Source organism: Anser anser (genome assembly GCF_964211835.1).
Source record: "Anser anser genome assembly, chromosome: 1".
Taxonomy (NCBI): domain Eukaryota; kingdom Metazoa; phylum Chordata; class Aves; order Anseriformes; family Anatidae; genus Anser; species Anser anser.
This window is the reverse complement of record NC_139720.1, coordinates 141,522,028-141,536,193: the sequence shown is the minus strand read 5'-3', so window position 1 is coordinate 141,536,193 and position 14,166 is coordinate 141,522,028. Positions and strand designations below refer to the sequence as shown.

At 36.2% G+C, this 14,166-nt stretch overlaps 1 protein-coding gene across 5 annotated transcripts in view; it reads left to right on the top strand.

The window, feature by feature from the left end:
• The window catches only part of MGAT4A (alpha-1,3-mannosyl-glycoprotein 4-beta-N-acetylglucosaminyltransferase A), a 78,733-nt gene that overhangs the window by 31,176 nt on the left and 33,391 nt on the right, over positions 1-14,166 (top strand). For 4 of the 5 annotated variants that reach the window (XM_083806629.1, XM_083806632.1, XM_083806630.1 and 1 more), the window contains 3 exons: positions 472-612; positions 2,434-2,567; positions 13,802-13,848. In XM_083806629.1, the coding sequence (XP_083662755.1) occupies positions 472-612; positions 2,434-2,567; positions 13,802-13,848 (322 nt within the window). Of the gene's footprint in view, positions 1-377; positions 613-2,433; positions 2,568-13,801; positions 13,849-14,166 lie in introns of all 5 variants that reach the window. The other variant, XM_083806633.1, reaches the window with a different exon arrangement.

Genomic DNA, 14,166 nt, shown 5'->3' with positions numbered 1-14,166 from the left:
TATATTTAATATTAATTTTGTGTCTATATTTACAATCTATCCAACATGTATTTATAGTTTTGAAAAATTAATTATTTGCAGTAGCATTACTACGTGGTGATGACTCTGTAGGTTTATGTAAAAAATAATCTAGGTAAACAGACCTGCCATTTTGATCTGCTGGAGGGGAAAAAACAAAAACCACTAAATAAATGGAGCATTCTTTACTTTTGTGATTAGGCACTGCAAGTCTTGTGTTATCAGGTGAGTATTAACTGTATCTGGAGGAAACTAATCCTGACGATTGTTTACTTTAAAATTTAAAATGAGAAAAGACTTCCTTTGTACACAAGATACAATGCCTCAGTAAAATGGATCATTTCTTCCTTTTTTTTCAGTTAAGATCAAGCTGTGAATCTTATATGATTTACCACTGCATAAAACTTTTCACTGTTTGTTTTTCTGCATGGCTGACTTCATGTGTGTTTGCAGATGAGACACTGAAATTGTTAAAAGAACTAACAAGTAAAAAATCTCTTCAAGTGCCAAATATCTATTACCATTTGCCTCATTTGTTGAAAAATGAAGGAAGCCTTCAACCTTCTGTGCAGGTTGGCCTTGGAAGGACAGGAGGTAAGCTGATACAATGTTTGTTTTATGTTTTAAATCTGGAGGAATTTCTAGTTCTTGTAATACAACATACTGCATTGCTTAGTAGATCAAGGACATCTCATTTAACTTGTGTGATATTGATATCTCTCAGAATTCACACTGAATCCAGGATGAAAGGAGTTTGGCTTCAGCTTTGCTCTTTTCTGCATAATCTCAGTCACGCCCCACCCCACGTTAAGGTCCGCATTAAGAAGCATTTAGTTTGGATGAATTTTTGTAACTAAGTAAAAGAGAACAAAGCACAGAAGTGTTACAGTTTCTGAACTGCTAATGGACATACCCCTTGGGCTTTTTCAGATTTGTGTGGCAACCATGCATAGATATAATTATTTTAGAGTTGGTCATAAATTAAAGTATAATTTAGAGTTGGACACACTAAGATAATAAGATAGAATTGCGTCAATAAAATGTGGGCATTGGTTGGAGGGGAAGAAATAAATATTGTGCTGCAATACCATTGATCCCCTTTTCTTTTTAATCCTCCCAAATTCTGAACTTTGGTCATTAGGATAGCTCCATTGAATCCCATTCTTATAGCTCTAGAAAATAGTTAGGCTGAAGCCAAACCAAGCTGGCGTACCTCAAAGCGTATGTATGTGTTTCCAAGCATGAAGGCCCCACCAGTGAATCCGCAGGCATGCCTCTGTGTCAAATGTGTGGGCTCAAGCCATGAGGTTATTTTTCTGACTATAAACACCATTTGTTTCGAAGTTGTTAATCAGGAAGGCAAATGTTCATATTCCTTTATTGTTTTAAGTGAAGCCTGTGTTATATTCCACTGGGAATATATGACAGAAGTTTGAAGTTAGAAAACAGAAACTGGAGTCAGGTTTATTTAATTAAAAAGAGGGAGAAAAATGAGCTTAATTTATTTTCCTATCTTCTCCTTTCCTGATCATGATGCTTTTTGAGTGTTTGTTTTAAAAAATCAGAACTCACTAATGTATAGTTGCTAGGTGAAGCAGGTGGTGTAAGTAAGGATAAACAAAATTTTTAATAGTTGTTTGATTTTATATATTTATGATCTGGTAAATCATTTCACACAGGTGGCTCGGAGCACTGAATGACTTCATGAAGTCTGGTCTATCCTTTTATTGTGTTCCTGTTGTTACCTGTTGTGTTTACAGTAGGGTGCCAGCCCTGTGTGCAGGGTGGGGTGAGGAAGAAAGAAGACTATGGTGAAATTAAGGAACTTAGGAGCTGAATGGCCATCTGGCCAAAGAATTGTAGTATGGGCCAGAGTGCTTTGCATCTGAGGTACTTTTAACAGGGATGAGAGGCTTGAATATGGAATTCTTGGGCTGCCCTGATGACCTGAGCTTGTTTTTCTAGAAGAACCAAAATCCCATGCAAAGGAAGTAAGAATTTTTCACCAGTACAATTTTAAAAGACTTCTGAGGAGTTAAAAATAAATACTTGAGTTGTGAAGAATGATTATGCCAGCTTGAAAATAAAACTAGGTTAGGGAGGTTAATCATTCTGTGAGTCGTGGTGCAGCCTTACCTGATTAATATCGTGGTGGTTGATTATTACCTCTGCAATAGCCTGGCATGTCTAGGATTACATTTTTTTGTTTGTGATGTTTGCTCTGAGCATTGGTGGTGATTATGTTAATCATGTTCCTGTTGATGGGTGTTATATTTTTAAACTATTTTAAATTACTGCTATCTCAACCTTTTAACTCTTTGTGTTTCTTAAGTGATACTTTATTATGAGACAAGCTTTTTGTTTTCACCGTGTATGAAATTACTGAAAGTACATTTCTGTTTTGTTTGATTTCAGTTTCCATTGTAATGGGAATACCTACAGTGAAAAGAAAAGTCAAGTCTTATCTTACAGAAACTCTCCACTCCCTTATTGATAAGCTGTCCCCCGAAGAAAAACTGGATTGTGTTATGGTTGTCTTTATAGGAGAGGTAATCACATAAATATTTTTATATGCTTTCTAACCTGCCTTTAATCACAACTATTCCTTTCAGGAATTGATGAGGAGCTCCTTTTTCTTTGCAATTTAGACAGATGACTGTCTGTGCCTCGATCTCCTTTACATTTAAGGAAAAGTCTTGTTTCTCTGAGATAAATGATTGTGAAGAGCCCAGCCTTTTCTATTTATGAAGTGGGCGTGGATTCAGTGGACTGCTTATTTTGCACATCTTCTGATGTTATACATAATGATTGAGATGTCCTAATTATCTTACTCCTTCAGTATCAGCATAGTGGCTGAGGCTCTATGGTATGGTAGGGAGTTTTTTTTCCCCTTCTCTTCATGCTCCTTTTTAGTCAGTCCTTCCTCGGGTTGGTGCTGCAGTTGGGGAAGTTAGGTGCAGATTGTTACTGATTTTATTTTTTGGACTTCCTGGACATTAAAAGTCCAGACCTTTTTGATGGACTAATTCAAACATTTTTCAGTTGGACTCTGGTCAGTTTGACTCTTGATTTAGCTGAACGCTTAAGGAAAATGATAGACTGCTTTCAGAAGTAATTTTGTTGGCTGCTGAGAGTTGTGTATGCTTATTTTTTCTTAAGAGTCTGACATGGAATGGGGGATTTTTTTTTTTACATATGTTTGATCTTCAGCCATCTAACCATGTAGTGCTCTGTTCAGTGTTTTGTGAATCCCACAGAGGAAAATTTGAGTCCTCTAGTTATAACTGTGAACACCGTTTTAATCTTGTGAGCCAGTGTCCTTTCAGCGATGATTAAGTGAGAAAACAGCGTGCTAATACATCTAGTTCTATTAACAACAGATTTTAAATCATTCTTTTAGAAGTTTATAAACTCTTTTGCTGTACCTGAGACTGACCCTTATAGTCTTCTAATATAAATCGCTCTGGTTTGTTTTTTTTTCTGACAGTGAGTCAGTCAAAAACCATCAGTCTAATAGGTACTGCTTTTCTGCAGAAAATGCTCTTAAAACATCTCTTGGTTGAGAATATCAAGTGATCAGAATTAATTTAGGAATTACTGGAGCAATGGCATTCCTTCTCTGTACTGATTGGAATAATTTTATTGCCTTTTAATACGGCTTCTTTTCAAGGTTTAAAACTTTCAAGGTTTTAAAGTTCCATTTTGTTTTGTTTAAGGAGGTCTGAGCTGTGAAGACTGTGTGTTATCATTGGATTCTCAGTCTTCTACAGATCTTAGAGTAGGAGTGAAGAGAATCCACACCCCGTCCCCAAATGCACAAGTTTCCCTTGTAACCTTAGACAAACCATGTAGGTATGCTTGAGTTTTCCATAGTTAAATAATTTTTGTCCTTTGAGGTGTTGTGAAATTTTCTTTTGTCTTGGGAATGATGCTGTGAAAGCAGCCTTGAAGAAACTCAACATTTTAAAATGGGAGCTATGGCATCTCTGAACAAGGAGACTTGTGTGTTTTACTCTGGAGTGGGACCCTCTGTATCTTTTGGATATGGCTGTTCAAGGGGAGCACGATGTACTTACTCCCATGTCTGCTTTGGGCACAGCAAGCCATGAATGTCTGGGAAAATCTGAAGAGCCTAGGTTTGGATTCTTGTCCCATTATAACTTTTCCCTAGCTTTGCATTTCTTTTTCCATCTAATTTCTCCATCCGATTTTGTCTCCCCTGCTTTACTTACTCCTTTTACCATGCTTTATATTTCCTTAAGTTCAATATCTTATAGTTTGTTCTGTAATTATTACAGAAAACTCTTCCGGTGAATAATATGGTACAGTAAATTCGTTATCCTGAACTGTGCTGTGTTATTCTCTGGGTTATGCTGTATTTTTCAGCTTCCTTTTGCAAGATGGATTGTGTAGGTTTAATAAGCATTTTCTCTGGCTACTTGAAGGAAAATCTATTCCCCTATTGGACTTCTGTTTTTTCTTAAACAAAAGGAAGGGCTTTTACTCTTAAAATAACTTTAACTGTGGAGTTTCCTAGCCTAAAATGTGTTAGACTGTTGCTAGCACTAACGTTTGCATTAATGAAGGCAATTCAAAAATACATTAGGACTTTGATCAACTATGCCTGTATTAAAGATGATGGCAAAAGCTTCTGAAAAATGGTATGGCCTCTGCTAAACATTTGTGCAGCCTCAAGTACAGCAAGAAATGGTCATAGTGTGAGGTTAGGTAATGTTACTAATAAATTTAAAACTACTATTTGTGCTTTCTATATAGCTTGTACCACCACCACCACCACCAAAAGCAATAATTACAAAATTATTTTTACAAGAGAACTATATGAAAAGTGGTATTTTGGAAGGATTGCACGAGTATTTTCTTGTTGACTTGAACTGAGAAATCGAACTGACAGTGTTTAATAAGCATTGCTGGGAGACAGTCATAAACGATAGTTGCACCCTAAAACTTCTTCAATGGTTAATTTCTTTCTTTTAGCAGTTCTACCTCACTTCTGTCTCACAAATTTGACTTTTCTGGAACACAAGTTGAAAATTACAGCTAATGGCCTTCTGCAAACAGCATGAACAGTGTAAACAGATAAGCTAGCAAATATAGGTGCATTATGGTTGCTAAATAAAGAGATCTGCATATTCATTTACTGTATGGATATTTCTCAGTAATGTGATTATACACAGTAAATTTCCATACTGAAAGTTCAAGGAATTCTAAAATATCTTGGTTGATGTGATACCTAATCACCATTTTAAATAATTACTAGAATTGCTTGACAGTAAACTGTGCAATTGTCCCAGTAACTGACATATGTCTGTGTTCTCCAATTTGTTAAAATAATTTTATTGCAGAATAATTTGCAGGGATTAATTAGGATGACTAATAAATAGGCATGAATCATTATATGTCTATACTTAAAATCTTTTTATTCCCCTTGACTGTGTAGTTAGCTCAGATGCTCATCAGATGATTTGAAACAAACAATTCATCTCTTACCAACCCGGTTTGTATGAAAACCTTCTTTCTGAAGTAACTATAGGCTCTGGGTTTAAGGAACTGTGAACTCCACATGAAAATGAATGTCCAGTTTTTTATTTTTTTTTCATAGGGATTGCAAATAACAAGGGAAACAAGGTTTTGAAATACTTTACATCATAGTGAAACAACAGATATAAACATGTATGCTACTGAATATGAGAGAAATTAAAATATTTTTCTGGTATCTAAAGATTTTTTTTTTGTATGAGGAGATCTCATTTACCATGAAGAAAGTGCATCTTAGACTTGTTCTAAATATATCACAAATAATCGTCAGTCCACTTCATTAATCAGTGACTGTGGTTAGCACAGCCTTTTGTACAAACAGTAATCAATGTATGTTGGAAAGATCATAAGTCCTTGATTTGACCAAGAATATCAAAAAGGCACATCATTTCAGAAAGAATCAGAAGACACTTAGAGCTATGCAAAAGTACGTTGCTAATATTATATACTACTGATTACATCTGATTGGGCAGTAATTGTCCAGCCATTTACTCTTGGAGCACCAGTCCACATGCTATGCTTTCTCACACATTGCTTATTAAATCTTATACTGTTGTTTCACATGTAATCCTAGCATAAACACACGCATGTATACATATGTATGAATGTGTATATATTAAATAAATAAATTAAAGCTAAACAAGGCTGTTTTGCTAAATAATATAATCATCACCAGGTAATTTTAAGGGCCTGCACAGGTGGTAACCTTAGTTTTGGATTCAAAACCAATCAAGATGACCGCAGTTTCTAGTTATAATGTTAGCTCTTGTAACTAGAAGGCAGCTTGGCATACCAGTTAGAAGTTGAGATACCTATTTAAACTGCTGTTTTATTCTAAGCTTCTTTGGCATCCGAAGACTGTGGACTGTTGATACTGGGCACCATCACAGGATTTTACATTCCTCTTTTCATGGTAATGGCTAGCAAAGTTTTATATGAGATTAAATTGGTGATAAAAATCTTTCTTAGATCTTGGAGAAGATTTTTGACAGGAGTTTGAAACCTGCTATGGACCTGAGACAAATTTAGTGTCTCAACAGAAAGATGAAGTTGCGCTTTTTTTCTCAAGCTCTAGATTTGAATGACTGAAATGCTTCTCTTTATCTACAAGATACCTTTTGAGATGTTCCAGGCCCACAGTAACTATCTGATGTTTCTCATAAGGGAACATCACTGTTAGTAGTTGTAAATGTTCTCACCAGTAACATCTAGAGCATCTATTTGTGAGATGAAAAGTAGCAGTAATAATCTTATTTCAGAAGCCTTACAGTAGGCGACTTTGTACCTGGATGATTGACTGAAATAACACTGTATTAATAAGCAAGTTTAGGACAACATTCTCAAATTTTACTTCTGTGGTCTGCCTTGGCCTAAAGACAATAAGGATGAATTCCTTCTGTCATCCAAGTAAACAACACAGTTCACTGAAGTGTGCTTTTGATTGTACACAACTGCTCCCTGCGTTTGACTGGAAAAAATAGACCTTCTAGACCTTTTCAATGATTTACAGGCTCACCCAAGGACACGAAAAAACTTCCCCAGGTTTCCAGGCCACATGTTCTGCCTTCTTTCAGACTCTACAAAGAAGGCTTTGTCTGTAATACATTACAAAGTTAGCTGAGAGCTATATGATGTTAACATGATTTCCACCTAAATGTGCTGTTCTGAGTTGTCCCTTGACTTTTTGTTCTGGCTGGCCTTCTTAAAATCTAAACTTGTTCTCTGATGTGGTGCTGTGGTTCACAGCGCAACTCCTAGGGACTTGTGCCTTCATGACTGAGGAGGTGGCATGCAGGATACGAGGGTAGGGACAAATGAGAGTGGAGTGATAGAAGAATAAACTTGTATTCCTGATACTGCCGTGAAAGCCTTTGCATTGTGAGACCCTGTCCATTAGACTTTTTTTTTCTTTGTGCGTTGTTCTCCTTGTTCCTGTGTTTAACTTAAAACTGCTGCTTCAGATCTGAAAGCAGAAACTGTATTCCTGAAATAATCTTTTTCAGCTGTATTGGTTGAACTTTAACAGATACTGTTACCTTTTTCCACAGGCTTTGTTTATATCCTTACACTGTTGAAACCACTGGAAAACACTGCTGTACTTCTATTCCTTAGGGCTTTTTCACTGTATAAATCTTCAAAAATATGTCTAAATGCTATTTTAGTGGATGATTTTTTCTAGGTGAATTTTAAGGTCTTGTATATAGGTAATCATATTCATATGTACTTCCACCATTTTGTCAAACACAGGTTTACTTTGCCTTTTCTGGAGGTTGTTCAGTTTTGCATTGCTTGTTATTTAAAATACACTGTAAAAATATTCCACCCGTATTCTACAAGGATGGTGAAAGATCAGATAAAATTGTTGAAATGCATAAGCAATTAAATTACTACTTTTTTTTTGGGTGGGGGGGTTGTTTCTTGAATAAGTTAAGACTGATTTATAGTAGATAATCATTTAAGAATTAAGATCTGGGCAAGTTGACAGACTAGATAAAGCACATTGTTTAGAAGGAACTGTACAGTTGATGTCTCAATTCTTCACTGTTTTCCCTGCAGCTTCCCATCTTGAATTTATAGTATTTTGATAGTTTTAGTGCCATCTTTGATCTATTTGCGCTTCTCTTCCTAAAACCAACTGTTAATAACAACTGAAATAGAAATTTAATCCGAACAGATGTTTGGTCTGCTGAGGCAATACCCAACAGACTCACAAAGATTGGAAGGGACCTCTGGACATCGTCTAGTCCAAGCCCTCTCCCCTGCTCAAAGCAGGGTCAACTGCAGTAAACCTGTGCATTTTGCAGAGCATTTCAACGTGCATCTTGAAAATTACAGCTTATTAAAAAACTTAAGCTTGGTAAGTCAAGCTTCCAGAACAAGAAAATCATAGAATCGCAGAATGGTTTGAGCTGGAAGGGACCTTTAAAGACCAGCTAGTTCCAACCCCCATTCCATAGGCAGGGGCATCTTCTACTAGATCACGTTGCTCAATTGCACCGCTCAATTGCTTGTACGTGGTATCATGGCATTCCATCATGTTTTACCTGCTTTTTTTTGTGTGTGTGTCTGTGTTTTTTTTCTACTCCACTTGGAGAACCTAATAAAGGAAGTGCTCATTGGCTGGGTGTCAGCGTTGATGCATAGAGTTTAATTTTGTATAGCTGCTGCTATTTTGTAGTGCTTTATTTTGCCTAAGTCCAGTTTTTAGCACTTCTGCTCACTTGTGGTGGAAACGTCATGGAAACTGGGATAAAGTTTAGTGTTGAGTGGCAAACTATGGAAAACTTAAAATTTAAGTGATGTCTCCCGTAAGAGTAGAGAAGCGTTTACAGGAAGAGTGGGACAGAAAATAAAATAGGACAGGAATCCCATGCTTTACAATGGAATGTAGTTGTCTGAAATTCAATTCAATATTTTTGCTTCTTCTAGCTTTACCATGTCTTGTTCATTCTGTGGTTTGATGCAAAACACTTGTGCACTTACTGTGCCTGTGCTTCAACCAAGTTCCAGTCCTGTTTGGACTCACTGTTATTGCTTGTTTAGATTTTATATATGTGGATTAGAGCTGAGTCTCTGTGGTGGTATGGATGCAATCTGGATGCCTCTAAATGAAATTAAGAGGCGAAATCTGAAATGAAGACAACATTTCTCATAGAGTACATAGCTAAATTGTGAACCTTGTTGCTACTGGATATTGTGAAATACAAGTGAGTAAATAGGTTCCGGAAGGCATTAAGCAAATTCACAGAGAACAGATACAGAAGGAGTTAATGAATCTAATGACATGGATGCCACTCAGGCCTAGCAATTATAAATTGTTAATTACTGAGAACTGGGAGGTGTATGAAAGGAAGGAAGATTTGTTCTGTACATACCCTGTTTATTACTTCTTTTTTTTTCTGAGCATCTGCTACTGGCTAAGATCGCACATAAACTTTAGATGCAGATAGACCTTTGTTCTGTACTGCCATGGTTTTGAGAAGCAGTTCACCTTCTGTATGCTTGCAGGTATTAAATAGATAGGTTTTAACAATATGAAAGAGTTGGTTCTTAAAACTAGAAATCTTTTTCTCTGACAGTTGGTTAGCCATTAATGAGAGCATTCTAACCTCTTGTTTTGTCTGCTAGCTAATGTATTCTACTGCTTTACTATGTGCATCCTCGCTCATAAAATCAATAAAAAAAGATTGGACTTTTGTTCACTGCTGCTCTTGTTCTTTGTGCATTTGTTACGAATAACAGTGTTTGTTCAGACAAACCTTAGAATAATTGCAAATTTGAAATATGGCCTCACATAAAGTAGAGAAGGTACTGTAAGCAACTGTAGAGCAGCATCTTACAAAAACAGGAAATTTGAGAAAGACTCTGACTCTCTGAAACTTTTTTTCCACAATGGACTCCAGGTTTTCTTTTAGAGAGATTCATCAAAGCACTGTGTGTGTCTGTCATCAAAATAGCTGATATATGAGTTAAACCTTAGATGTTGCCAGTTCAGGCTTATGAAACACCATAGATTTCATAAGCTAAAATCTTCTTGTCCTGCTGAAAGTTTAGGTAGGCTCAAGGGAGGATACTGGCGAGGTACATGGAAAAGGGGTCTACTGAGGAATATTAAGTATACAAAATCACACCTGGCTCAGGAAGTGACCTGAACTGAAGGCAGTCAGAGCATGGATGGTAGCAGGAGGAAGTACTACGTGTGCTTGTCCTGTTTGTACTCTTTTCTATGTATCCATTTTTGGCTGTTGCCGCTGGAAGCAAGATGCTGAGTTGGGCGAATCTTTGGTCTTGATCTAGTATGAATGAAAAAAGGAGGATGTCTCACCCCATGTGTTCTTGCTTTGTCTGAGATCAATAATTTCTTATGACTAGGAAGAAAGAATGGGCAGGAAAAATTTTATCTGCTGATATTGAAATAACCACTCGTGTTTACACCTTTCATTAGTCCTCAGAGATCTACTTAACAAGACAAACTTGTTTTTGAAGCTCTGCAATTCATTGATAAGATGCATCTTTTTGGCTGGCGGTGTTAACTCTTTGGCTGTGGACTATCACAATTTGGCATTTAATCTTTAAGGGGATTAGTTCTTTAAATATTAATTTTTGCTGCTTTTTCTCAGGTTCCAAACTCCTAGGGATTATTTCATCTTCAACCTTAAGAGTTTTGTGAAGGAACGTTAATGCCTTCTGATGTAGTACATCATTCATTGTTGTTTTCTTACAGGTTGTGCTGCTTTGATTGGGATCACCAGTGACATTTCCTTTCAATAGTTGCAAATAGCGCTGATACCATGAGCCAGGTTCTTCATAGCTGTTCCAAGGTCAAACTGGTATCTACCAGATGATCTTCAGTGGAAGCCTGAAGAACAGTTACACTTTCTTTCATGGATGATTTCCTTTTGATTAATCGGGATTTGTCTTGTCCTCTTTAAGGTTCTTGGAGAAGACAAGGTCTCCTTTATATTATCTGTTGTTCATACTTGTTTTCAGCAGTCTCATGTCCTGTAGGTCGATAAAGAGGACCCGATAAAGAGGTCTTATTTTATCAGGCAGTAAATGCCTTCTTCCTCAAAAATGGAGAATAGATCTTGGTCAATAATAGATTTTTCCATCACTCTTCAGTTACTGGCTGAATTTATTGATAGTGCTTGGAAGATCCTTAGGCTAGAGCAATTCTCTGACTATTCCGGATATCCTGCTATTGCTGCACTATGAAGTCTTCTCTGTAGTTTTAACTCTTCCCTTGGGTATTGCGACAGATTGATCGAATTAATTGGACTCTCTCATATGTATTTCATCAGGTTGTGTGAAATAACTTCCGAGTGCCACCGTCCTGGCACCTGTCCACAGCTGAAGGGTGTTGGCAAAGATCCCATTGAGCATTAGGCTGGGTAATGAGAAGAGGTGGTTGCCTCTGGAGGTTCTGACGTGGAAGGATGGCGCTCAGCCTGCTGACCTGAGGGGAGGAGTTTGGTGTTGAAACCCTGCTTCTGAATCTCAAATGCTGCTGGTAGATAAAAATACCCTTATTTAGAAATAATGGCAGGATATCAAGCTTTTAATGCATTTGCTCGCATAAAAAACGGCATCAGCAAGGTTACTACTAAACCAGCAGCAGCATTTGCCTTATCTTCTGTTTTGTGTAGCTAGACCAGGCAATCTTGACTTGGTTTGACAGTAGCACAGGTTACAATACGAAATTGAAAGTCTACAGGCTACATCACTTTAACGTGAAGCTATTGTGATTGCTGTTCTGACTGGGAAATTGCCAACCTTGTATGTTGAGTGTGTGACACACACACACACAAAAATAGTTGGAAGTACGGAAAAAATTCTTATTCCAGACTTTCTAATCTTTCTGGATGTGGTCCATCCTGTATTAAGGACATCAGGTTTTAAAAGCACTGTAAAACAGGACAAAGCTATGTTCATTTTAAGGAGAGTTAAAGTGAAGCATGGGCTTGTTACTAATTATATGCTTCCAATTACGATAAAATTCTGCTTTTATTTTAATGTCTGGAATACTGTGTAGAGACTAGCTGTGCTTTTGGTGTCTATTCATTTAAAAACAAAATGAAAAACCCCACAACTTTTTTCCTATGTAATTACATTATGGACAGTTTAACAAGTATTTAACTTATTAATCCTAGACTAAGTAAGTGGCGTTTGGAATGTCAACTAGAAATTCAGATTGTTTCTTTTTCCTATGTTGACTAAACAATTTTTAATGTTTAAAAGTAAAAAAAAAAAAAAAAAAGGAAATGTTTCAGTAAAAGATAGAAATATTATTGAATTATCTTTACATAGTGATTTGCAGCTATTAAATCACAACAGAAGTTGTTGTCTTAGACTCCATTCTTGTAAAGAACTGTGCCTGAACAATCCATATGTGTAATTAAAGACTTAGTGATATGTGAAGGTCCATATGGGTCTGTGAGTCTGCTTGGGTGGAACTCATTGTGGGACAAGTTTTAAATTGCTAACACCTTAACTGCTTATTAGGATTTCTATCCTGTGAAGCACTAGGAATAGTGCGTACAAAGGAAATATTTATGGAAAAAAAAGCATGAGAAATGCTTTCAACTCACTTCTTCATATAGTGTTTGCAACCTGCTTTTGGAAGAAACCCACTGCTATCCTTTTTGAAAATGTGCGTGTCACTGGCATTATGTTGGATTTTATAAAAGTAAATCTTTAAAAATAGGAATGGTGATTTCTAAGATCAAAGAGTAAGAACCTTTATCAAACAAGATTAGTGGTTCTATAGAAATGCTTGGGAAGGACTTATTCTCGGTGTGTATAATCCTTTAATGATAATCTGCATTACAAATTCATCAGAAAGATAGTATGAACTGTTCCTTTGTTTCCAGCATTTCAAAGGCAGCTGTTTCTGCAGAATCCTCTTGAGCTACCAGAATCTATATTGATTTACAGACTGTAACTTTTCTTTTTAAAACTGATAAATAATATGTCAAATTATTAGGTTAGTAATACAGCAGAGACTAGTTTTTCTTAGTCTAGTTTATGAATTCAAAACCTCTCCTTTCCTGCATGCATAAGACCAAGTTAGTAGGCTGCATAAGAGGCCTGTTCTGGCAAGTTAGGTGATCTATACTCTTCCTGAATGTCAGAATTAATTTTTTAACCGACAAGTAATTTTTTTAGAATATTTGCATCTTAAGAACCAGGTGATTTATCAAATTAATAGTCCCTCAAGTTTAGTCTCTGCAAAAAAGCAACCCTTGTTAGGAAAACAGCATGTTCATTGTTGTCTGAGGTTGGGGTATCCATGCTTTAAGTGCAAAGTTTAGGAGATGTATTTATGAAAGAGGTGTCTGTTTATTGCCCTGTTCTTCAGAAGTCTTTCCTTGATAATATTTTTGTATAATGTAATATTGTTAACAATATGTTCTTCCTACACAAACACTGGGTGATCATTTTGTCATTAAGACTATGAACTGCAAGAAAATGCCAGTTTTGAATTAGGACTGTCTATTAAAAGCAGATATAAAGCAAATGTTATTTCCCTGTGTTTACATAAAAGAATCATTTTTTCTTCTGTTAGTCAAAGGACACAGTTACCTGAGTGATGTGTTCCTATATTACTCAAATATCTTACACGCTGAAATTGATTTTCAAGTACCTCACCAATTGTTACTGGGTTCTTTTAAAGAGTAGCTGCAAAACGGTTAAGTATTTTATTTGATAGTGTGTTTTTGTTTTTCAGACTGATCTTGATTATGTTAACAATGTTGTTGCAAGCCTGGAAAAAGAGTAAGTTGTAGTTCTAAATAACATTGTGATAAGTAATAAAAAGTATTATGGAAATAGAAGTTCATACATTTTTGTATTTTGGGGAATTTGTACTTTCGAGCCAAAAGGTATTAGATAATAAATTAAGAGCAATGATTCAGTCAGTTAAGTTGTAAAATAATAAATGGAATTAAGTTGATTTTGTGCACCATAAATAGATGTAATTGCCTTTAAAATAAATGGGAATTTGTGACATCTCTGTTACTGTCTTGTATTCCATACATTCCAAGAGAACTGTAGGGAGGAAAAAAAAAAAGCAAGCAGTGTTTAGAATCTAGT